This window comes from Chaetodon auriga, chromosome 9 (assembly GCF_051107435.1).
Source record: "Chaetodon auriga isolate fChaAug3 chromosome 9, fChaAug3.hap1, whole genome shotgun sequence".
NCBI classification, from domain to species: Eukaryota; Metazoa; Chordata; class Actinopteri; order Chaetodontiformes; family Chaetodontidae; genus Chaetodon; species Chaetodon auriga.
Genome location: NC_135082.1, coordinates 7,408,536 through 7,433,690, shown reverse-complemented (window position 1 = coordinate 7,433,690; position 25,155 = coordinate 7,408,536). Strand labels below are relative to the sequence as shown.

At 41.8% G+C, this 25,155-nt stretch overlaps 1 protein-coding gene across 3 annotated transcripts in view; it reads right to left on the bottom strand.

Moving 5' to 3' along the window:
* The window catches only part of il1rapl2 (interleukin 1 receptor accessory protein-like 2), a 354,681-nt gene that overhangs the window by 14,444 nt on the left and 315,082 nt on the right, over positions 1-25,155 (bottom strand). For all 3 annotated transcript variants that reach the window (XM_076739380.1, XM_076739381.1, XM_076739382.1), the window contains 2 exons: positions 19,300-19,432; positions 12,760-12,905 (listed from right to left, as the gene is read on the bottom strand). In XM_076739380.1, coding sequence (XP_076595495.1) covers positions 12,760-12,905; positions 19,300-19,432 — 279 coding nt within the window. The remainder of the gene's footprint in view (positions 1-12,759; positions 12,906-19,299; positions 19,433-25,155) is intronic.

Below are 25,155 nucleotides of genomic sequence, written 5' to 3'. Positions count from 1 at the left end.
TGCTTTTTTTACAGTATAAAACACAATATACACAATCTGATCATCAATGCAGCATAAGGATCTGAGGCTTGCAGAATCAGTGACATCTTTCAAATGACAAAACTTATCATTTGAAAAAAAGCTTTTTAGCAGTGCTATATATCAAGGCTTCTCAAAGCCAACCGCAACTGTCATTGAGCCTGCAGAAGTGAAAGAGATCCAGTCCATCCTGAGAGTGATCGTTCATTGGTTTGACAAAGCCTTGCATAGGCCAAAAAGAGTGTAATTTATAGTTCACCTGTTTCAGAGTCATTGTCTATTAGATGCAAAAGGAGTCACTTGGATTTATTGCTGTTGGCCAACTGTTGCATTGAGTCGCAAACTGAGTAATTTGTTTGCTTCCTGGTTGCTTGCTGGGATCCTTAGCAGGAGTTTCTGTTGAGATAAGGACTCATTCACTGGCGGTTGAACTGTGGGTTTTGTGTCGAGCATTGACTGCCTCCTTGGTGGAGGGTGGAGAAGGTTTTCTGGTTCAGTGTCTTGTTATTCGTATGGCTTTTACATACTTTTTAGGAGCCTGTTCACACATAATATAAAATAATTTATTTAGTAAGAAGAAAATACTAAACAACAATAAGCAAATTAGACCGAAATCATTGTTTGGTATTTGAAAGGCCCCACAATGTACTAATTTTGGCCTTGGACAAAGGTTGCTGAGGAGCCCTGCCACCTTGTGTTTGAATCAGCTTCATCATGTTATGAAGTGTAGCATTTTTCTTTTTGGAAATAAATTTTCTAGTGATCAATAAATTGTTAGTTATTATTATTCAACATGAAATTTTAACCAAACAATACATCCTAACATTATTCACACTCTCACTGATTCTGTCTGTTCTGGGGACTGGTTTGAGCCCGAAGTCAGACCCTATTCGTGTGATGTCACATGAAGGTTTTTGTTGCCACCCGCGACCACAGCGCCACCTATTGATCCACTGAACTGTCAGATGGAACGACTCCAGGAGAGCACTATCCCTTACTATTTAACAAGTGTTTTTTTACGAATGCCAACATACAGCATGTGCTTCTCCCCTCCAACGCTGAAGTTACACATGAATGTGTCAGACCTGCTTCAAAGGGTCGACACAGAAGATACAAAAATACACAAAAGTAATGCTACAAATATCACTACAGCTCTGGACTCACTGCTGTGATCAATATGGGACTTGAAAACCCCTTTTGATCCATAAAGTCGAATTGTTTAGTGCCACTGTGTAATATGAACATTCAGTCTGAGCTGTAGTACCTGTATGTCACAGTGGAAGCCCTCCCTCCCATCTGACCGTTCATTTCACACTTCATAGAACTGTAGTGCTGTAGTTCAACTTAAGGAGTCAATCAGAGATGTTGTCATTATAAAGACTCACAATGAGCTGGATTTTAATAGCATACTATTGTCCAAATACAGTACAGTTACTCCAGTATGAGAGGGCTTCTATGGATTAATGTCAGAAATGGTTCATTTGAGAAAAAGCCTTTAGAGGCAGTGGTGAAAGAAGTAATGAGATTCTTCATGGATGAAAGTAACAGTATTGCTCTGTAAACATGCTGCAGTCCTGCACTCCAAATCTGACTCAAGTAAAAGCTGTGGTGGAAAGTACTTTCAGTCAAGTGCTGTACAAGTGAGTATTGAGTATTTCTAATCAAGCGTACTTCATACCTGTATTGCACTACATTTCAGAGGGAAATATTGTACTTTTTACATCACTACATTTACTTTACACTTAGTTACTTTTTACATCAAGAAAGATACAATACTCTCATATAATACAATGCAGTACTGAACCACTAATCCACCCAGTACAGGGCTCTACACTAACTTTTCCACTGGTAGCACTGGTGTGACCAACTTTCTCAGTTGGTCGCACCAGCACAGGATTTTCCTTGGCATAGGTTGGGTTCACATTCAGCCTGTTTTTTTTCATCAGTGCGATCTGGGATTTGAATTGTGTGAACGGGAGTTCCTCTTTTGCTATGTTATAGGCAGTGTTAAACTTAATGACCATTTCGATCTCTTCTGTCCATCCGCTGAAAAAAAGTCGGGAGGGGCTCAGTGTTTCGGGTGATGCATTGGTCCCAACAGGTTTTGTGTTTTATGCTGTCGTTGTGCAACTTCACAGTTTCCAGCTTAAACTGTGTCGACCCCGTAACAAATTTAGTGTTGTCTGCAACACACTGTCGACACCAGACACACAACATAGTTCCCCCTTCGTACCGCAACCACGGGTACTGTGTCAACCATTGTGGGTGAAAGCAGTACTTTTTTTTTTTCACCTGCTGCTTGGCGGGTCTCTCCCTGTCCTCCTCATCAACAGTAGGCCTACCGTCTGATTCGGCACCTTTTGCTGGCTCTACCTAACCACCAGTCTCCTCCTCTCTCTCCTTATTTAGTTTTTGGAAAAAATCAGCAATAGACCGCTTAATTTTTGAGAATAGCGAAACGATAGTCTTGGTGTCTTGAAGTTCTGTGCGCTGCACGTGTACACAACGGCTTATGTGCCCGCGACGGCGCTGTCTCAACAGGAAAGAGTGCAGGTGGAGGCGGCTGACTAAACCAGTGAAAAAAGGACGACTTTCAACCACAATGTCTAACACGGAGCCATAAAACTGATGCGCTCGCACGAACGCGACCAGATGAAATTCTTACTCGCAAACTCTGAAAAGAAGGTCACATATGCGACCATTTTGGTCGCAGTCTCGAGCCCTGCAGTAGAATACAAAGTAACACGCACACCGACAGATCTTTGACATCTTTCACTGTCTAATGTGGTTTAATCCAGAGCACCTATATTTCAGAGTATAAAGGATCTTTAAGCAGGAACAACATGTGCAGTAGGTGACAGACGGGCCTCCCTGGTTACATTATTACTAATAAACACTCCTTTTGGATACACAAGGTGTGTGTAAGCTCACAATCATTCATATTGATCAAGAGTGAAGCTCATGGTTGTGATCAGGAAACTCGTTTCATGTTGTATCAGTGTGGTTGGAAAACTCAAAATGACGACATCATGAATAATGAAGAGGGAAACGTCATCAGAGACGTGTGGATGTTACATTCTCATCTGATATCCTGATAACTAATTTTTAAATATGAATATATAAAATCTAAAAAGTTTAAAAAACAAACTCTTTTCAAGTGTAGCTGCAAACAAAATAAGCCAACGTCTGAGTCCGGGCTTTGTTTGGAGCACTTGACTGTACTTTTGTGGCTCTCATCTTGTGTAGGCGGTACAAGAGGCTTGTGGTGTTTCAGCCTGTTACTGGTTGGTACGTGCTGGTCTGCGGCACATTTCAAAGTCCAGTTTTCTGGTCTGTGTCAGAGTTTCAGCCAAAATGAGTGGAATGACAGTAATGTGTAAATTTATAATGCGTTACTCCGTCACTGGATGTGTCGAAGACGTCTTTCTCTTCTCATTCTGCACAGGTGTTTAACAGACAGCAGCTTCTGGATGAAAACAAGAACACTGAGATGAAGCGAAGAAGAGACGAGAGACGAAGAGATTGGTTCTCTTCACCTCCGTCTCTCTGCTCTGGAGTTAAAATATGCCAAAGGCTTGGTCTGCTGCCAAGGGCTGAGGGAAGAGCGTGAGACTTCAAAGTTGGACATGAAGAAGAGAGATGAGGAGATCATCTCTCTTCAACAGAAACTACACGCTCAGAGAAGAAACAACAAGAGCGAAAGCCCCTGTTCATGTGAGGATAGACTCCCTCAGGATGAAGGAGATGGAAGAAGGCTGGAGGAAAGAAATCAGCCAACTTAAAGAGCTCCTTGCTGACAGGGAGAAAGAGATCAGCAGGACCAATAAAAAGAGAGAAGCTCCATCCAGAGCTCACATCGACACCTTGGCCGTACTGAGTAGCACACAGGCTGATGTGTGAGGCTCTCCAGGACAAGCTCCAAACGCAGCTGGCTGAGAGAGAAGAAAGCCACCAGCAAGAGAGAGCAGAGAGCTTCAGAGCAGGATCTTACTGCTGTAGATGGTTGAGGCGGAACTCATTTTCAACTATTAGTATGCAACTAATGATTATTTTCTCTCTGAATTAATCTGCTGATTATTTTCTCCATTAATTGCTTGTTTGGTGTGTAAATATTCTAATAGTGAGAAATGCAATTGCCTAGAGCCCAGAGTGACACCTACACAATGTTTGTTTTGTCCAACCAACAGCTCAAACCTCAAAATCATTTGAAAGAAATTAAAATGACTGAAATCACTGAAGTTGCCAATACATTTTCTGTCCAATAAAGTACTTCAAATTTTATACTTCAGTACAGCATTTGAGTAAATGTGTGTGCTTTGTTACTTTGAAAGTAACATTCTGCATAATGAGTACTTCAAGAGTATTTTTAGATCATGGTATTTCTACTTTTACTTATGTAAAGGATCTGAGTACTTGTTCCACCACTAAGAAAAAGTCAAAGTCAAGTATTCGAAACAAAATGCTCATATCAAAAGTAAAAGTACTTCGAATGCAGCAGCTTGACCTCTGCCAGTGTTCTATTATTCTGTGCTATATTACTGAAGCATTAAAACATAAGCAACACTTTAGTTGATCGAGGTGGAACATATCTTGTAAAGTGCTGATATGTTTTGTATCTAATACTAATCCGAAAAGCAACCAGTCATAAAATGTCCAGTGTTTCCCTCTGAAATGTGGTGGAATAGAGAAGTGACCTCAAAAATATGCATATATTATACTTACTTAAATATAGCAGCTTTCCTAATACTTCTTTAAACTCTGTGGGGCACGGTGGCAGAATGGTTCTACAGTGCACATTTGTGAAACTCTAAACTGCTTTAATGCCAAAAACGTTCCCAATTTTAGGGGATTTTTCCGAAGCACATCTTATTATTTTTGGACAGATGGATAAGTCTTTAAGTGACCACAGCCTGCACTGGCATTAAAAAGTTATGAATCATTTGTTAAACTCAAAGGCTCAGAGTGTCCTTCGTGGGCCAAACTGAAGATTTTTTGTGTTATCGTTTCTGTTGTATCGTATTATTATCAACTGACATGTGCATGTGTCTTGTGTTGACTTTTGGCATGTGGAGCTGGTAGTTTTTCTGGCTCTAGTATCAAACTATGTGACATAGATGGCAAATTTTAAGAACAAAACTGAAAATGTAAGGTCTTCTTGAAGGTACAGTTGAAATGGGTTACTATTGTTTGTTTTGTTTTTTTTATTTCCTGTGACACAATCTACCACAATGCACCTGTATTTTAATTTCCAACCACAGTACATAATCTGTCTGAAGTTACCACACTTCACCAGTAGACGTCTCTCCAACTCTACTCTGAGCTGCTACACCACCTTTACTTATACATGGAGGCACTATGTATCGTAGAAAGAGGTGGGACAGCGACAGGGGGAGGGGGGGGAGGAGGGGAGGAGGCAGGGGCAGATGGAATGGCGGTCCGAGGGGGGAAGAAAAATAGTGAAATTTAACTAATTACCAAATATTTGCTCTACAGTGAAGTGAACTCAGATTGCTTCCATTAGTAATGAGACCCATTTAGAAACCTCCGCCTCTCCCTCCATCCATCCCTCTCTCCCTCTCTCTGTTCTCCCCCCTCACTCTATCACCACTCCCCTCTCCATCTATCTTTCTCAGATATTTTCCATTAGTAATGAGTCACTTGCTGCCGTCTCCTGATATCAGTGCACAGGAAAATGGGAGCAGAATTTGAACGCTGAATTTTAAGTGTGCTTTTTACTTATTAGGCATAAAAAGAGTAGTCAGCCGTAATGGCGGTGTTGGTGTCTGCATGTGATAAAGGAAATTTCAGTGAGATTTTGCATAACTCTTCTCCTGGTCAGGCTCTTTGTCTCTCTTCATGACCACACGCGATGACACTGGCACCACTTTCCACAGCATCCTCAGTCTTTCTCAGTCTTTTAGTTTCCTATGTTCTTCCACTGGCTTGATTAGAAGTGCATTTAGCATATGTTGCCAAAGCAATTTGTCAAAAAACAACATCAATGATGATGAAATAAAAATAGCCTTAAAGCTTGTCTTCCAAACGTACCATCTGTCTCAGCTTTCAGTTTGGAGCCACCATGAGATGCTGAAACGCCTCAAGGTGTAGTTTCTTTTAAGTTTACTAGAAGCTGAAGAAAAAGCCTTCCATACACGACTGAAGTGACGAGGGAAAACCTCAACTTCCCTCCAAACTCCCATCAACATAGGTTCTAAATTATGTTCTCGGAATGTATTCAGCTTTAAAGCCAACGTAGATGAACAGAGGAAGTCTTTTCTTCAAATCTGTGCTGCACCCACGCAGGTTACTGTGTCTGATCAGACTGAGCTTTAATGACACCCCCCTCTTTTACCTGTTTCTTGCTGCTGCTGTTAGGGTGGAAAAACTCTCAGCTCACATAATCCCAACAGAGGTCCAACCATCCTCAACCTGTACAGAGGTATGCTCGACCAGAACGAGGCCTGTGTAGGTGTTTAAAGACATTTCAACATGTGCAGCGGCCAACGTCAATCTACCAAAGATGGCGTTGCAATATGATCGAAAGCTCCAGAACAGCTGTAAGTAGCCGTTGTGTTCAGATAAATGTTTTCCACAAGACCTAAGAGACAAGGCAGCTTATTACTTTTCAGGAGAAAAGGAAAAATGCTGCACATATTATCACTCAATGGCCCCATTTACATTTTCAAATTTCAAGTGTCTCCTATTTGGATAAAATCTGGATGAGATTTGAGACACTTTTGTGTACACTTATCCTCATCTCTGATGGCCAGATCACAAATCTGACTCCATCTGTCTGGCTTCTCCCAGGCTACAAGCACAGAGGGTGTTTGGTAAATGCCAAAAAAAATGCACCAACAAGAATACACTTTGCACACTAGCAGTTTAGTTAACAAGAATAACAACAAGAGCCAGGGAGAACGACGGCTGATTTCAGAATAAGTTCAGCCGTCACTGACACAGCTACACCCGGGAGGAGTAAAGATGTCGGCACCTTAGAGAGACTGATGCATTAAAGCCTTTTCATCATCGGGCTGGAATGCTTCTTTAACCCCCTCCCGGGTTGTTTTGAGCAGTTATATTGATCAAAGCTTCCTGGATGCATTTCCAGTTGGCATTTTTGACATGCGACAGCTATCAGGTTGGTCCAAGACGCATGAAGCACCTACATGGAGATGGGGTCGAAGGGAAAGTTTCCTCGCCACAAATCAGCCCTCGGTATGCTGTCTAAATCTCCATTTTTTGCCTCTTGAGGATGCAAATGAGCTGGGAGCCTGTGGTGAGCCTAAACAGGAACCTTTAATGACACCAGAGAAACCATGTCTTCCATGAGTCCCCATCTGTCCCTCTGTTTGTCATCTTCTCTCAGTCCCTCCTCTCTCCTGTCAGCTCTTTCAGTCCGTCTCTCTGCCTCCATGTTTCTTTCTAGTAAGGCTCTCGTCATGGTGGCTGAAGGCAGCTCTTTCTGCCCTGTCAGTTACAATAAGTGGATGTGTATGGTGTGTGTACTGTAGGTACGCAAGTGTGTCTGTGCGAGTGCATGCGCGCAACATAGATGCAGCAACCCATTACCTTGGGTCATTGTGGGGTGAGAGCACACCCTAATTCAATCACACACACAGTGCATGAAATCAAGCTTTGATAACTTGTGCTAACTTAGGACAACTTGTGCTGTTTTTAGGCTGTCATGTTGTGTTCAGGCGCCCGAATGTGACCCTATTAGCTTCAAGGCTTCAGGCCAGGAGGCGCCGGGACAGTCTGCTGGCGAACAAGCCTGGTTTGTGAACTTTTGCAAAAGAAGCCCGTACAAGAGGTAACAAATGACTGTGCTCATTCGGATGGTTTTCTGCAGGTCAGTTCTGAGGTTAATAGTCACTGACCATGCGGTTCATTTTTTTAACACTGTTCCGTGGAGTGTGACTATTTTTAGTTCAGTCTCTTAAACTTAAAGTTCAGTCTGGTGCTGGTTTAACATTTGCTTCAGCTTAGTAAAAAACATCTATCTGTCTTAACTCTGTGTTCGTACACTAATGCCTGTAGCCTAAAATTTCACGAACTTTTCATGAACTTTCGCATTGAACTCCTTCTGAATGCTCGAGTGAAGCATTAATTGATTTTTTTTGGCCACTTAATGCCAGCAAGAAAAAGCTTCCAGCAAATATGTTCACAAAAAACCGAACTGAAACAGTAAAGTTTTAGGGCATCAAACCCAAACAATGAGCTGAAAGGTGGTGAAGTGCTTCACGCCGCAGAGCTGATCACGACATTACTCATCGACATTTGACCTGTTGATTGATTAGTGCAGATGTATGTGCACTGTAACGAGTGGTAAAATAAAGTATACCAGGTCCTCCTGCATAAAATGTCATATAGCTTGTAGATTCATACATGTTAGCTCAATCCTACAAGAGGGGCTATTTTAGATGTACTTAAAGGTTATTTACCAGGTATTCACGTCTTTTATTCTCTGATTGAAACCGCATGTTATTTTTGTCATACATATTTACACATGCCGCTGCCTCTTCTGGCTGCGAGGTTACTCGCTCATCACCTCAGGACCTGACCTAATTGTCCCGTCTGCTGAGGCATCGCTTTCTGCGCTGAGTTGGCTGATGCACGGACCCCCTCATCTCTCAGACGATGTCATTCATCGTAAAAATATTTGGAATTACCCCTCCAACTCAAAATCATGCCAGGACACTGCAGCTTTAATTGCAATGAATCCTCCTCAGCAGGCTCTGTCTCAGCATCTGAAAATACACTGGTGTTTAGAAGAAGACGATATAATGAAGTTGAATTCCTTCTTGGGCTGACTGAAAAACAATAATAACAGCGCTGCAGGTGGTGAGTTACAGTAAATGCGGACTCTTCCAGGATAAAGCTATTATCTCTTGCTCATTTCCTTTAAGTCTAGACTGATCACAGTGAAGGAGATGTAGATAACGAGAGGCAGACAAGGAGTTTTAAGCTTAGGGACAACTGCTGCATATTGCTAAATTGAGAGATAAATGGGAAGCAAAGGGGAAGCAGGAAAAAGATAAGACAGAGATAAAGAGACTGAAAGGAGAGGGAAGACTGGGTGTATTAGAATGGCATTAGGAGCAGACCACTTTATTCAGGATCAAGATGCACAGAAGCACACAGACACACACAAACGCACAAACCAGCAACAGAGACAGTGCTGCAACCTCCACCCTAACCCAAGAGGGAACCCACACACAATTTGCTGGCTTTTGGGGAGATCTCATTTGAAGCTGACAGAGCAGCTACACATAGAACACAGTCCTCTGCTGCGCAGGGATACTTTCAGTGTACTAATACCTGCTTCAAGTTCCAGCTATTCCAGTAATCTGCTGCGTGTGCATGTGTTCCTTTACACTATGGTAAAGTGCACTACATCAAATACAGGAGCATTCTTTAAAGCAATCCAATTACACTTAATGCCACCCATGAGGGCAGTCGATGTGCTTCCCATCTGATCTGACACATATGCAGAACACGCTGTGTAGCAGTGCAGCCTGTTGTTTCAGTGTAAAGCTTTGTACACAAGCGCACACACACAATTTCCCGTATTCATCCAGGTAATTACAGTGTGAGGTAATGACGACCCTATATTTCCCATCCTGACCCCCTCTGATGGTGTGTGTGTGTGTGTGTGTGTGTGCGTGTGCCTGTGTGCGAGGGTCCCTCGGGTGCTAGTTAAGTATAGTAAGATAGATTTGACAGCCGAGGCATTCAGCGTGCGTCAGACGGGGAGAGGAAAAGACCTGTTTTTAGTCCTCCTCTCTCTCCCTCTCCCGGTGTTTCTTCTTTTCTATTTTTCCCTTCACTTTGTCTCTCCCAATTTTCTCGCACACCCCTCACCTTCCCCATCTTTATCTCTCGGTCTGCATCTATTATTTCTCCCTTGTTCTCAATTTTCTTGCCTCGTTCTGTCTCCCACTGTTTCTGTGCCTGTTTATCTCTTTCCAAATTCCCTCCAATTGTCCCTGTCGCTGCTTTTCTGTATTACATACATTTATTTCATACAGTGGCCATTCATGCAGCTCTCTTTTCCACAAAGATTTGAGGTAACAGAGACAATTCATCTCCTCCTCTATTGCTGTTTGGCTATTTTCTGTTTCTCTCCGTCTCTGGGTTGTGGCCTCTGACTCAAACAGGCCCGTACTTTCTGCTCATCAGATGGAAAGCAAGATACCACAGGACTGCTGCAAATGTTTTACAAAGGAAGCTGTGCCCTCATGCATTTTTCATTTTATTATTATTATTTAAAGCGGTAACTATGAGATCCTGTTTTTTTACATTGTCTCCATCTGTGGTGCTCAGCACACTTAGCTCTTGTATTCCTTCACCACACTTTCTGAGATCATCATCAGTCAATCCAAATAATGCTCATTTCATTAAGGAAAAGACATTACCAACGTCATTAAATTTACGTGTGTGTGTGCACGCTTGTGCCCGATGCCCCAACTGTATGGGAACCGCTGATGTTTCAGCTAGACTGCAAGTTTATTTAAAGCAGCAGCAGAGCTTCAGTCTGAAACTAGCAAGCTAACGAGCTAAAAGCCATCCGCCCTGCAGTCATAAATAACAGCCCTATATGCACAAAACACCTGAGCAGCCAACTTCCTAACTGATGTGTCTGCTGACAAAAAAATGTTGTGTTTATTCATCCTTCACATTACCATCACAATGAATTTGATTTAATTTGACAGTGATAATTATCAGATAAATGTCCAGATGTGTAAACTACTAAAACTTGCCTATAAAAACTAGGATGAGGTTTACTCAATATGATATAAACTAACAAGGACAGTTAACTAAGAATAAAGAAAAAAAAAATTAACACTACAGTCCAACAAACTGTCCACTTCTGTAACATCTCTTGTCTTGGGTTCTTTGCTGGTATGTCTATAGCTAACGGAAGACAGTAGGACCTCATCTCGTTTCTTTCCGTCAGCTGTTGAAGAGCAGCTACCCAAATGTTTGAAATTAAGCTTTGGAGGAGCATTTACATCTCGCACATTTCTTGATGGAGCACACATTTAAATCCTTAATTATCTTGGAAGCTGTTCACATCCACAAATGTTTATTGAGCCATAAAAGCAGCATCAGTTCCTGAGCTGTAGGGGTATCTCTTGTTCAGAATGATAAAGAGAAGTGGAGTATGTCCCAGGTAACTAGAGCAGATACGGTTTTATATTTAGAAAGTCAGGGTAAACAAATAAAGCACTGCTTTTGGGACAATACACTGTGGAAGCCTTAAATCCAGAATATGCTTATTTACAGTCTGATACTAAACTATCTGTGAATAGAGTTGAATATCTTTTTAGTTAATGTTAACCTGCTTAGAGGAATAGTTTGACATTTTGGGAAACACAGTTATTTGCCTTCTTGTCAAGAGTTGGATGAAAAGATTGATACCACTCTAATGTCTCTGATCAAAGTGTGGAACGGCAGCCAAGAGGGGCTTATTTTGGATAAGCACAGCATAAATCCAGGCAGGGTTAAAAATACATCTCCACCTCTAAAGCTTAATCATTTACATGCTATCTTGTTTGATTAATGCATATTAAAAAGAGGTGAGCAGGAGGTGACCAGCAGCTTGGTGGAGTAACACCTAATGTGTGTCCGACATGGTTTTTGCAGAAAACAAAAATATTATCACCACATTCAAATCTTTGAAATGGCACGTACTCCTTCTCCATCATTAAAAATCCTAGAACATATGAATATGCAAAGTAAGTCCATCCTCAGTGTCTGTGCACTGGAGGCTTCACATCATGCTCGTAGGCATGAAAACAGCCTTCTGGTGTCAACCTCTGCACATACATCATTCTGCACAGTGAAGCTCAAACATTCAACTGGAGAAACAAGAAGAAAAACACATTTCTGAGGGAGAGAACTTTAACATTTTTACTTTTACAATGTGCTAATTGGTGAACTTTAGAGGTCACACAAGGCAAATTCGTGAACACTGGAGAAAGGCAGGCTACTTATTTCCACCTGTTTCAAGTTTTTATGCCAAGATAATTGCCTCCTGGGTCAAGCCCAGAGTGGTGGTGAGAGTGGTGTCATTATTTTCATTCCAGTCAATCAGTGTATTTTCCATCATTTCAAACACTCTTTTAAGAATTTCTGTATAAAAAAAGTACTGTTTTTGCTCTACCCCAAAACATGAGGTCAGACTGAGGAGGCTACCGGTACCTTCACTCCCTTCACTGGATCAGTGACTGGCTGGTTGCGAGAGTTTGGCAAATAACTCAGAAACATCAGTACAATGAGTAATTTGATGACGTGGAGTTTGTTCTGTAACGTTTTCACTCCAGAGTTAACATGGCTTCAAATGTTATCACGAAAATGACATGCAGTATTCTCTCATCTATAATATGTAAATTGATTCTCTTTCACAACAGAGAGCACAGGCCTCCATTCTAGGTCCCATCTAATACCCCCTCTCCTGCCTGTTTTAAAATGTATTTTTTAGGTGATGATGATGTTGTTCACGATGATGCTTTCAACAAAAATTGAAGCATTCTGCTGGTTTTGTAAGGAGCAATTTACCTGCAAGATGTTTATGATTATTACATTTTATCTGTCACTCGGCCAGGTTTACGGTTCAGGGAAAGCAAAAGCTATGACATGATAATATGATGGCAGTTTTTCCTACATTTGAGGCACCTCTTTGATTACATCTATTTATCTATCTATAGGAAGGGAAGGAAAGAGAAGAGTGTAATTTACCTTTCTTTTGCAGTATAGCACTCCCGCTGCGCTTCCCTATGTGGTTCTCCACATAACAGGTGTAGTTAGCCAGGTCTGCCTCCTCCACAGCATCAAACGTTAAGGATAGCTGCACCTCCTTCTCCCCTAAGTGCTCCCTTAAAATCCTGGACAAACACACAAAGAGAGAACAATAATCACAGAGAGCAGGAACATCTCAGGAACTTTACTCCTTTAAAGACCTCTTAAGGAAGACAAGGAAAACATAAAGATGTATGAAACGCTGAATGGATTAGCAAGAGTTTCTCCTGGATTACTACTCAAAAAAATAACCTACAAGAATGAAAATGAGAGAGGCGAGAAGAGCAGGAGAGGGAAGGAGAGATGGGAAAACCCTAAATATTTAAGACAGGTGGAGGTCCGTGTCCTTATCTACTCCACCAAAAGCTGCAAAAGGAGATGAAGGATAACAGAGGAGAAGAGAAAAAGAAGAAGAGAAGAGAGATGAGGAGCGGAGCAGTGTGGAGTATAGGGAAGATAAAAAAAGGAGGACAGAGGGAGCAAGGAGGCATGTGTAGAAAACACTGGCGACAGCTGGAAGGAGACACTCTCCTTATGGTGAGGTCATACTCCTCTAAAAGCCTGCAAGGAGGAGGAAGAGAGCAGGTGGAGGAGAGGGAGGCTGAACTGATGTTTGGGTCATGGTGTGCCCCTTTAACCCTGATTTGAGGTCAGATTCAGCCGTAACCACTGATACCTGAGAACAGACTAACTGTGCTGACACTGCAAGTTCAGAGCAGTCAGCACAGATGGCGCAGCACCGTCACAGGGTGGAGGATTTCACCCGTTCTGTTAAATGCATCTGATAGTGAAAAGGAAAACGTCCATTTCATTTAATGTATTCCAGTTCATTTCTTTTTTAAATTGGCCTTGTTTTCAATTTGAATAATTTGAATGATTTTATACCTTAATTTGCGATTGTATTTAATCCATGTTAATTCACACATGCTTATATCTAAGTTTCTATTCATTTCACTGCTGTGATTCAAATTAATATTTCATCTGGTTTTGAATAATACCAACACAATTTTATTGTCTCCTTTTGGTTCCTGTTGTTATTACAGTTAGTGAAAGTCAGCATGAATGTCATGTGGCACATTGTTCATTATCTTTAAGCTGACATTCATTTTGTTGACATAATTGATCACTGCTAAGCGAGACGCTTCAGTTCTCTGATGAGGGAACTTTCAGCTGCTGACCCATGGCTAAGCCCTGCCAGCCGTGGCCTCTACGCCTCTCAAACTTGTACTGTCTAGCAGTGTAAGCAGTTTCTAATCACTGAGACAATTTGAGGTAACTTTTGATCAGTGACAAGTATTTTACTGGCTACCATTGGTTACCGCTGTAATCAACTAGCGAGCCAGGAATGCTCAAGACCACGTCATTTACCCCAACAGCCCTGCTTTTACAAAAATCTATCCAGAGGTTTCAGGGGAAGAACTGAACTCGGTTTTAGCTTCTTAGACTTCAGTAATGACAGCTTGAACAAGAGGAAATTGCTTCAGACTGCGACAGGACCAGAGAAGATGAGTGTGAGGAGTATGAAGTAAGACAAATCTGGACAGGCCTTTTGCGTGTCATGTGGGCGATGACACCAATTTGAAATGCTGTGTTTGAATACAGAGGGTCTTGTGTCTGCAGCCAACATTACATATTTTTGATAAAACTAATCACAGAGCTGGGAAGAGTGATTTTCACAACATGGAAGGACGTGGCAGCGGTTAAAAGATATAAGATAAGGCAAAAACGGGTATCAACTCACCTTGCTCACACAAGTCCATGTTATGGTGTAATGGTATAATAATATAATGGTAAAGCAGCCTGAAGAGAAACCCTCACAGTTAAGGTGCCCAGGTGAAGACTAAACAAAATAAATGTTGCATTCTTTTTGAACTGAGAGATTTACAGGTTATAAATATATAAATAAATAAAACAAATGGTAGAAAAGGGCAGAAAAGGATCAGATGACTGAAAAAAGAAGACAATAAGAGAGGTACAGAGGAAACATTCCTGCTCTCCAGCAACTGAGTTCAGCCTGGCTTAGGTTAGCGATGGGGTGGTTGGGTTTGAATTTACAGTGTGTGGCCAAACCAAACCTGCAGACAGCAGGATTTTGGAAATAATGAGCATATCCCACACAGCATCAGTATTACTGTCACAAAACAGACCAGCTGGAACACTGAATTTTGTTCCTCTTTACACAAAGTTTTGCTTTGACTCAGCTTTGACCTACAGCCGTTCCAGACTGACCGGGCTGTAAGACACACTGGGGGTGAACCACACAGGAGCTAGCACAGTTCAACCATGGCAGGCAGAGGTGAGGCCACATGTAGTAGTTCAATGTGGTGCTCTTGATAATTCACTGTGAAAAAGGACCACATCTGTCACCTGCAGCTTTTATCCAAGTGCTTGCATTCAAAGAATTCTGACACACACACTTTTAGCATGGGTGGTCACAATGGGAATTGAACTACTAAACTTCTCAGCATTAATGCTTTTCTCTACCATATTTGCAACAGACGAGAAGTAAAAAAAAAAAAGGAAAACTAGTGACATCTGGTTACAGTACAATTATCACAACAGTCATCATTACAGAAAGAATGATGAGATTTAAAACGTCAACAGTTCCTGAAGAAATACACCAAATGACTTCCTCTTGCTCTCCTCGGTGTGTCCGTGGCTTTGAGTGTGTGAATCACTCTGATGTCTACCAGGGAAAAGCATTAGAGGTCACTGTCAAAAGCACTGACTTGTTAAAATCCTCAATTAAAGCCACATCACATCCTCTCTTCTGTTTTCTCACCTTCCCTCCAATACCTCTCCACACCCACCCTCCACCCATTTCAGACCTCCTCCCTTTCTCCTCTTACCTCCCTCCATCTCTCTCCAATCTAATAATAATAATATGATCTACAATGCTGTCTTGATGTCTGCTATCAAACACACTCCTTCCATCCATCCAGTGTTGAATAATGATTTCTTCTACTTGTCTTTGATTGTTTTTATATTAAACTTAACACCGGGGTGAGACCAATGTCGTGCTCATGTAAGGTGAATATGATTAAAACCGTAAGGGGAATTTCGCCGCAGGAAAGATGGTCTTTCATAAAACTGGATTTTCTGTGCAGCAAAAAGACATAAATAATTTTGGAATTGGTACAAAGAGAAAAGCAAAGAAAATAGAGAACACAGAGAAAGCTGTGGTAACCTGAATGCACTGTGCCACTGCGCAGCACAATGCTCCTGGTGAGCGACGTGCTGACAATATTCATTTTTAATGCAAAATAAGGTATTTTAAAAAAGCAGTTTTTCTCCTACCTCTATACTTGACTCTGAAACAACCTTTAGCTGGTTAAAATGCTCCTTGGAAAACTAACACTGGATATTTTAGATGACTGAAAAAGTGGAGAGAGTAGCAACTAATAATTTACACTGATGCTGATACAAGTTCTGGTTAGAAAAACCCTGAAACAGTGAGGCTTTGACAGCAGTCGGATTGGACATCTGATGTGAATTCCAAGCAGGTAATGAAGCCTCTCCACACCACTACACATACGGGCCAGTGCTACCTTCAAGTGAAAATGAAGGAAGCACCGTCCCAAGTGGAAATATTGTAATTACAAATTCATTGCACATGAACCAACCATGAACTATGATAGCTGAGTTGCAGAAATGTTGAGTGGCTGCACAGCGCTGAAGCCTTGCCAGCCGCTGCAGTAAAACTAATGATACAGCTTTGTATTTTTTGTATTTGGGCATATCTCGACCAAAAACACTTGAAATCTTGACAGTTTGTAATTATATCTTCCAAAGAGAGACGCAGGTTTTCAGAAGGAGAGCTCTTGAAGGCTGAGTGAGGAGAAAAATTCAGAAACTTCTTCGTCTTTGTGCTCGAGGTGGTATAAATAACAAGGTGAGAGTGTCAACAGTTCTCTCACATCCTGCAGGGTAACAAGAATTGGTAATTATGGATATTCGCATTATCATGTAAACAGTATTAGATTCTTTGCAAACAGACAGGGACACATGCAGTCCAGTGGCCAGTGCTGCTGCAGGACGGGTGGCAGGAGCTAAACGTGGACAGATTAATGTGCATCACAGCAGGAGGCTGTCTGCTGAAATGTGATTGTTGAATTTGGAGTAGCAGTATGATTGGATCAGAGGTGGCCAGAGGACTGGATGGAGATGGAGAACTCATCAGGCAAAGGTTAATTTAATACCATGGGGCTTGATTAGTTTCAAGTTTGAATACATACTCGTGCACATTCCTGCTCTCTTTATCTGCAACACGATTTTCCCGGCGGTGAACATTTTCAGAGGCCACTGAGTGGCTTAGCCGTTACGGAGACCGTCCTTTAAATGCAGAACCTGGGTTCAAGCCCAAGCAGGTCATCAAGTAGTCCTCCTGAAACAAGACCCTGAAGCCCTCCCAGCTCCAGAGCTGCTGTTCTGTAGCTGACCCTGACCTCTGATCTCCCTGTGGAGGAGTCGGCAAGGCAAAAGGATTTGCCTTTAGGGAAGAATAAACATTCACATTATCATTGGTGGGATGAGCTGACGGCATACAATACGATGGCCTTTATGCAGGAGAGAACATTTTGTCTAGACTCTACTTAGAAAATGTTTCCTAATGATGAGGGCTTTGAGTTCTTCCAGGTCAGAGTAAGGGAGTTAGTGCTGAGGGTTAAAATCGCAAGTAAACAGAATTGAAATTGTGTCTTTCCAGCTTATAACACTATTTCTTTTACTGCATGCTGTATCAGAAGTGATGGTACTGCCTCGAAAGTGGGCAGGTTGAACAATAGCCTGGAAAGGGAAAAAGCAGTGAACTCACTGTGTAGTCCTGGTAAATGGTGCATCAATCCATGCAACACTCTTTAAAAACGGCCATTGGCAGGGTGCAACAAGTGCATTTAAGGAAGAACAAAGAGGCTTTTCTCTGCCGTCCCACGCTGCCACTGCGTTCGTTTAAAAGCAACAAAAATGCAGGTTGTGCTTGACAGGAGGGTGAGGAGCTGAAGAGGCTGCTTATGATAATTTATGGTGATAATGATGATTTAATCATTTTATTTACTGGTACACTGATTTAATTTGTAAAACCTTGTTCATTTACAGAGCCCAAGAGGCTAGTATCTCATACCCTGTAATTACTTGTTTCCTCAAATTATTAACTCAATTAATGCACTCAGATCCAGTTGCTGAGAAAGGTGGAGTGGTGCCGGGAAACTAATGCTGGGCTCTGTGCTGCCATTGCTGCATTAAAGGTAAACTACTTGGGCAGTGTCGCTAAAAATATGTCCAACAGCTATTAGCGGTAATGCTGGAAACAAACCTCCAGGTAAGCCAGTTTTATTTGAAAGAGAAAACCAAAGCCAACAGTTAAAAAACTACAACCCAAAGTGTTTGCTGAAAAGCTTAGTGCCTGACTTCCTGGTTGAACCTTGACCCTCTGTACCTTGCAGCAAAGTGCACACTCATCTTTCCTGTGTAATGATGGATTATTAGATTACGGGTGTGCTCACGTTTAGTTTTAACTCAAGAGCTGTGAAAATAAAACCTAGGTTGTAATAAACCACCATTTTCCTCAGATGTACATGTACAGTAGAGGATGTACTGTACACCCACGTAAGAGTGTGAATGAAATATTAAATTCGGGGATTCTGCAGCACTGCAGCACCCTAGCATTAACAGCTGGAGCTTTAAAGTCAGCCTAGATTCGTGTGCTCTAATCCTGCATACCTCATCTCATCCCTACCTCCTTCACAGAGCCCCCACAAAGCCCCACGGAGACAAAGTTCTTCGAGCAACGACTACCACCAAGCAGTGTTTCTGCATGTCTGTTTAACATTGTTGTTGAACTAAATTCTTCGCTGTGCATGTGCCAGTACAGCCTGCTTCTACGTCCTCTGATGTATTAGTGGACTCCTAACTTTTATTTCTTACTGATACTTTTTAAAAGTGATATCCCAAGCACTACAGTCTGTAAAAGTGTGTATTCAGATGGTTTCCATGGTTATCCGGCAGGTTGCTCTAATGATATTTGACGCCCCGCAGACCATAAGGCTTTTCCCAATAGAGCCCCATGTAATTGGTCCCAATAGGGGAGAAAATGAATTCAATTTAACTTTATTATTAGCATTCATAATTCTTCAAGAAAGTTGAGAAGAAATCTGTCAGAGAACCCTCAATGAGTCATAAATCATAAGAGAGCAAATTAGACACTGACAGTGTGAGGAGTGCAGCTGGAGTCGAGTCTTCTCAGAAATTAATTAACAATGGAAACCTGTAAACTTGAGAGGCTATAATTGATACTGTCGCAGTGTCTTGCAGGAGTGGTTAAAAAGCAACTCAACCAAAACAATATGATGTACAATAACGTTACTCAGCTCGTTTGAAATTTGCTGCACATCGACTGTGGTCTCCTTATTTTGTATCCTCTCCTCCAGGAAATGCTCAGGGGTGCACAAGTGGATTAACAGTCTGTGTTAGTGGTGCACTTACCTGACTTCACTTTCTTTAATGTGTCCCGCTAGCTCTTCGACAAACTTTTCTCCTTTCATCCAGTAGATAATGGGCCTCCTGTTTTCTCCACTGTAGCCAAAAAACGCCTTGCAGTCCAGACTGAGAGGCATACCTGCAACACAATACACAACGCTGTTACAAAAGAGACAAAGAGCAAACTGAAAGACTGCTAAATTATTCGCAGTGTTCTGTAGTCCAGGCTGAGGGAAATACGCACAATGCAAGCTGCCATACATCCTGAAATATCCTGAGCAAAGAAGAGAAGGATAATGACGAAAGCCGGAGCTTTGTGGTAAATTAAAGTTCTTGTTGCTGTTCAGAGGCTTGACAGTGGGAAGCCTGCTGCCCTCCCCCGCAGGAACCAGCACAGAGAGCTTCTGCATCGCAGGTGTGCAGCAGGGTACCTGCTTGGAGCCCCGTAAATTGGGGAACTGGAATACTTAAAGCTCAACAAACGATCCTAGTGGCAGTGAGGCCAGCTAAAAAGAGGTGTTATCTGAGTCCAATCCTTCATTTTATTGGACAAGAATCATATAATTTAATCGACTGCAACAGTGAGGCAGAAATAATTGTTAAAGGTCACACGTCACAATATAAAAAAAACTATCCTCCATGGCCCGAGCAGACAGTTTCTTTTTAAGACCTTCACTGCTCAGCAAATAAAACCAAAACTACAGTATATGCATGATTAACAGCAACACTGGAAAATAACAACATTATGTTATGTGGGTGAACTCACCCTTGTATCATAGAGATGTAGAATGAAGTGTTCAAGTAGACTGTGGTTACACTGGGTTTTTATGGTTTGCACTGCTGGAGACCAAATGAATTAGTGATGTCACTGTGGTTATTCTTCTATTTACTGTCAAAGCAAAACACCTTCACTTGTTCCTGTGTGGCCAGAAGTGCGACAGGCACACATTTCAGAGAGCAGCTGCAGTAACAGTGTGAGTCAGTGTTGAATTAACCTTTAAAGCTACACCTACAGAAGAGAAGCGGAAGGAAATATGCTGTGTAACAAATTCAACTCTGATACGAGACAAGATCTGGGACCACTGCACTAACATTGATTGCTTTCAATACCTGCACATAGCAGCTGTAGTACGGTTAAGCTTAGGGAGATATCACTCTTAAGAAAAAGGCCGACATTAATTACACAGAAGTCTGGTCTAATGCAGGAAAGTCACATGTACTACATGCCCGCCCACCACCAGAACGACCCCCATACCCTAACTGTCTACCTCGCTTTATCGAGGTCACACTGTGTCTTCATTAGAACTGAATGTAGGCGCAGGATGCAAGAGGTAAGGTGTGGAATCCTTTAACTGGGATGTCATTTCTAGGCCGTAATTATAGGCTATAGGCTATCTTTATAGGCCATTTGTACCCATATTGGAAGGGCTAAATGCAACAGGTTCTGCTGGAAGAAAGAATACACACACACACACACACACACACACACACACACACACACACACACACTTAAGCACACAGTATCCACACTTGCACAGCCTCCTGTAAGACCTTGAAACCAGCACTCTGTGATTACAGCTATCAGTGGTGATGATGGAGTATTAATGAGCATTCTAATGAGCGCTACCTCGTTAGGCAGTCAATTAGCAGATAATTATGATAGACCTCAGTATTATCACAATGATAGCTCTATCAGCACAGTCTAGAACCAACACTGAATGCTAACGTTGTGTGTCTATCTGTGTGTTTTGTTGTCAGGCAAGCACTTGAACTGAATGTTAACACTAATATTTACATTTTAGACATTGACTGTAGCTGGTGCTTTTATGCAGAGTGAGTAGGAATATGCAGGTGGTCCAGTGCAGCTTTTGTTCTTGTCCTTGTGCAAGTTAATCCCTGAAATGACTATTTTCAAAAGGGCTTCAAAGTGTTCAGAACAGCAAAGGTAAAAACAAACTTTCACAAACTGGTTATAAACATGTGGTTTTATCAATTGGTCATGGCAAAATACAACTGTTTTCATATGGAAATGTGAGATGATTGCTTTATGTTTGATTTCATTGCATCACGTATTCTGATTGATGGAAAAAAGGAAGAAGACGTGTTTGTCTGTCTCCCAAAATGATAATTTCTAACAAGCCAAGAGATGAAGTGGTCCGCAAAGCTTCATGCATCTCATATGTGTGTGCTGGTGGGCTCTCATGGTGAGTTAACTTGCCTTTGTGCTGAGGCAGGCAGCATCCTGTACCACACACACACACACACACACACACACACACACACACACACACAAGCACAAGCACAAGCACAAGCACAAAACAGAACTGGAAAAGATAAAAAAAAAATCTGGATTAGAGTGAAATTAGTTTAGCTTGACTTTGTGTGTGTGTGTGTGTGTGTGTGTGTGTGTGTGTGTGTGTGCTCCACAGTAATTGATTAGCGCCCTGAGGGTGTGTTTGTGTTCTCAGCATGTTATGGTGATTAAAATCATCAACTTTGTTTGCAGTTGTGTGGCACGAGGGTGTGTGTAGGCTGTGCTTGGTGTGGGTGACAGTGTGTATATGTGTGTGTGTGTGTGTGTGTGTGTGTGTGTGTGTGTGTGTGTGTGTGTGTGTGTGTGTGCATGTGCATGTCAGTCTCTTCAATCAGAACTACCAGCCTCATTCAGCCGAGTTGAGTCATGATTTCTATTTGTGCTCAAGCAGCAGGGTGTTTAAAAGAAATGTAAAAAACAGTTGGTGCTGTGCTGCTGTCATTAGTGTCGAAGAAAGACTTTGGAAAAAATGATTGATGGGAACTTTTCAACCGTCATTTCACACCTCGACATTGTTTCCTTTGGTGAGAAGCGTACAGGAAGAACTCACTGCGTCCAATCACAAGCATGTTTTTAAACAGATCACATGACTCATGAGTCAAAACCCATCTGATTGCAGACTTGGGTTCAGGCCGGCGGACCTGTCTGCGCTCTGGAATGTGGCTTCCTGACATTCATAACACGTAGATGCACATAAAGAAGCAGCTGAAAGTGAGAATCGGTCCAGACTGTGGTCTGCCCTTGGTTCATTTTTTCAATGCTGTGATGCAAGCAAGAGGAACTGCTGGTTACCAGACATCAACATCTGTTTCCTTCTGCCTGTAAAGCCTTGTGTTCGAGGTCACTTCCTGTCATTGGTTCAGACCACATTCTCGCAGATGAAAATCTCGGTACATGTTTTCTAGATTTCATTTGTTCTCACCAGCCAAAGGACATGTCCTCCACAGATCACATAAAAGATTAGTGCGAATGTGTTTCTATTTAAAAAACTGCCTCGACTCTGATGTTTCTAGAGTTTAGCTCCAATTCAGCTTTATTAAAACACTGTTGATTTAAATTAGTCTTCCTCACAACCAGACCGGCAGAAACAAAATAACAAGGGAGGCAGTACAAGATACAAGTGTTTTAACTAAAAAGCTTTACAAGAAACAAGAACACTGGCCTCTAATGAATCTATTAGCAGGTGTTAAAGCTGCATTAAATCTTACATTCCTTATTAATAACAATGGATTCAATTACTATAATCCAGTCATGTGAAAGTTGGCGCTGAGAGTGAATGCAGCTCCCCTCAGCTCTGCAGAGTTTTAATGTCTTTCAGCTCATTATTTTGGTTTTACGGGCCAAACTTTACCGTTTTGGATCAGTCTCACTGCTCTCATTAACGTCATATCCAGGCACAGGAATTTTCAGTGGAGGAGCTCTGATTAACCGACTTTATGGTTCCCGCTCAACACCTAACGGCAGACAAAGTTAGCAACCGGCTGGTGAACAAAAATCAAAACCTGTCACTTCCAACAGGATCTCAGTTTAATAGTTACTGGGACCAAAAAAGACAGAAAAATGACTGTGGCTATTTAAAGAAAAAGCAGGATTAAATTTGTGCCCATTTTGGTGCTATTTTCTGAAGATTTGTGATAAAGTTCAAAAGGCATCTGTAAAATTGTTATTATTGTTGCTAAGTTACAGTAAATTCAGTGATAGAGAAACTAATCTTCAGTGTTTTATCACTTTAGATATTCTGAGAGGCACTGAACGAAAGCTTCGGACAAACCCATTTTAATGAACACTTGCTTATTTCCGAAATCAAAATGCACTCAGCGCCAAAACTCAGGCACTGAGACACTAATGCTGTACCACATCCATTTGTTATACGCTGTTCGAATAACATCTCATTTTCTGCCACTATCACACCATGAGTTTTGTGAAATGAACATTCAGAATGTGAAGGCATAAATCTCACAGAACAACAATGCACTGATACAAACTTGATATGATTTCCATCAATTCACGCGACGGCAAGATCCCAAATTCCTGGAGAAACTGATGTGTGACGGCGGGGAAGTCTCACATGTGTGAACAGCGAGATAAAGGCACAGAGAAAAGTGGGGAATTCATACTAATGGAGTCTGTCTTCTTTCCTTCTTCCTCTCTAACTATTGTAGCTACTTTTCACATCATTAGTCCATTTCACTTGTCACTCTGTGTTTCCCCGTTCTCTCCTTGCTTTTCTCTTCCTCTCATCGCTGACAGAGATCCTCTGTCTCTCTCTGTTTCCTTTCCTCTTTTTCCATCTGTGTCTGGATTTTTTTTTGTCTCTTTCCTATTATTCCCCCATGCCTCCTCAGTCTCTTTTTTCTCTTCTCTCTTACCCCTATCGTTCTCTTTTTGTTCTTTCTGGTCTGTTTATCTCTCCCCCTCGCTCTTACCTCTCTTTGTATAGAAGCCTCTTACCTGTGCTGCGATACAGAAACCCCTCTCATGCTGTAAGATGTAGTATGTGTTTGATGGGATGCCATTAGAGTCCTGTCCCCCTTAAACATTTGCATATTAAACATAAATACACGCTGGTAAGTGTCACAAAGCGGGTACCAGGTAAAATAATCAAATAACTTTTAAGAATACATTTTTCTTTTGGGAGTAACGAACCAAACATGATGTGTATGTGTAAAGGAAATAAGAAAGGAGCAGATAACAGTCAGGTGAAGGATTGCACGAGAGAAGTAGGACACCCCTTAATGAGGGAAATGAATCACTGAAAACTGGCTACACACACACACACACACACACACACACACACACACACACACACACACACACACACACACACACTGAGAGAATCCGACATTTGACTTGACAAGTACGTATGACAAGAAAGGACCTAAAGTTAATAGACTTGGAATTATAGACTTTGACTCTTTGACATATTCTTATATTTCCGTCATCTGTGATTCAGCCCCTTCATTAAACCTTGGCCTACTTATCACCAAGATTAACGTTAAATAAAGCTTATTGAATTGAATCGTCCCTTTTCCCTGGAAATCCAATGCTGTCAGGGGAGCAGTGAGCTCCAGTATAGAAATGCATGAGATTTAATTAGCTTGATGGATCAAACTGAAGATTTTTAAACATTGATTCCAGTAGTTAAAACACCACAGACAGATGGAAGATATTCATTTACCACTTCATCCACTCGCGGGTCTTTGACTGGCAATGGACAACTGCAAGAGGCTAAAGAAGAGGACAATGGGAACAATTATATAAAATAAGGCTGATAGTATGAGGTCCTGATCGAGGCCCTCAGACTCAAATGATGCCCTAACACGGAGAAATAGTGGGACATTTGTTCTAAACTTCTGCAAGACGGACCAGATGACAGCCTACTGCCGGTGTGTGAGTACTGTTACCATGGGGTTTAACGTTACTTAACACCACACTCATCACATGAGAGGCAGGCAGCTGACTTAAAGAAAGTTGACTGCTGTGGAAAGATCGTTCTGCCTCTCCGTCCACCTTCTGTGTGCTGCTCCTTTCATGCCCATCTGTGGATG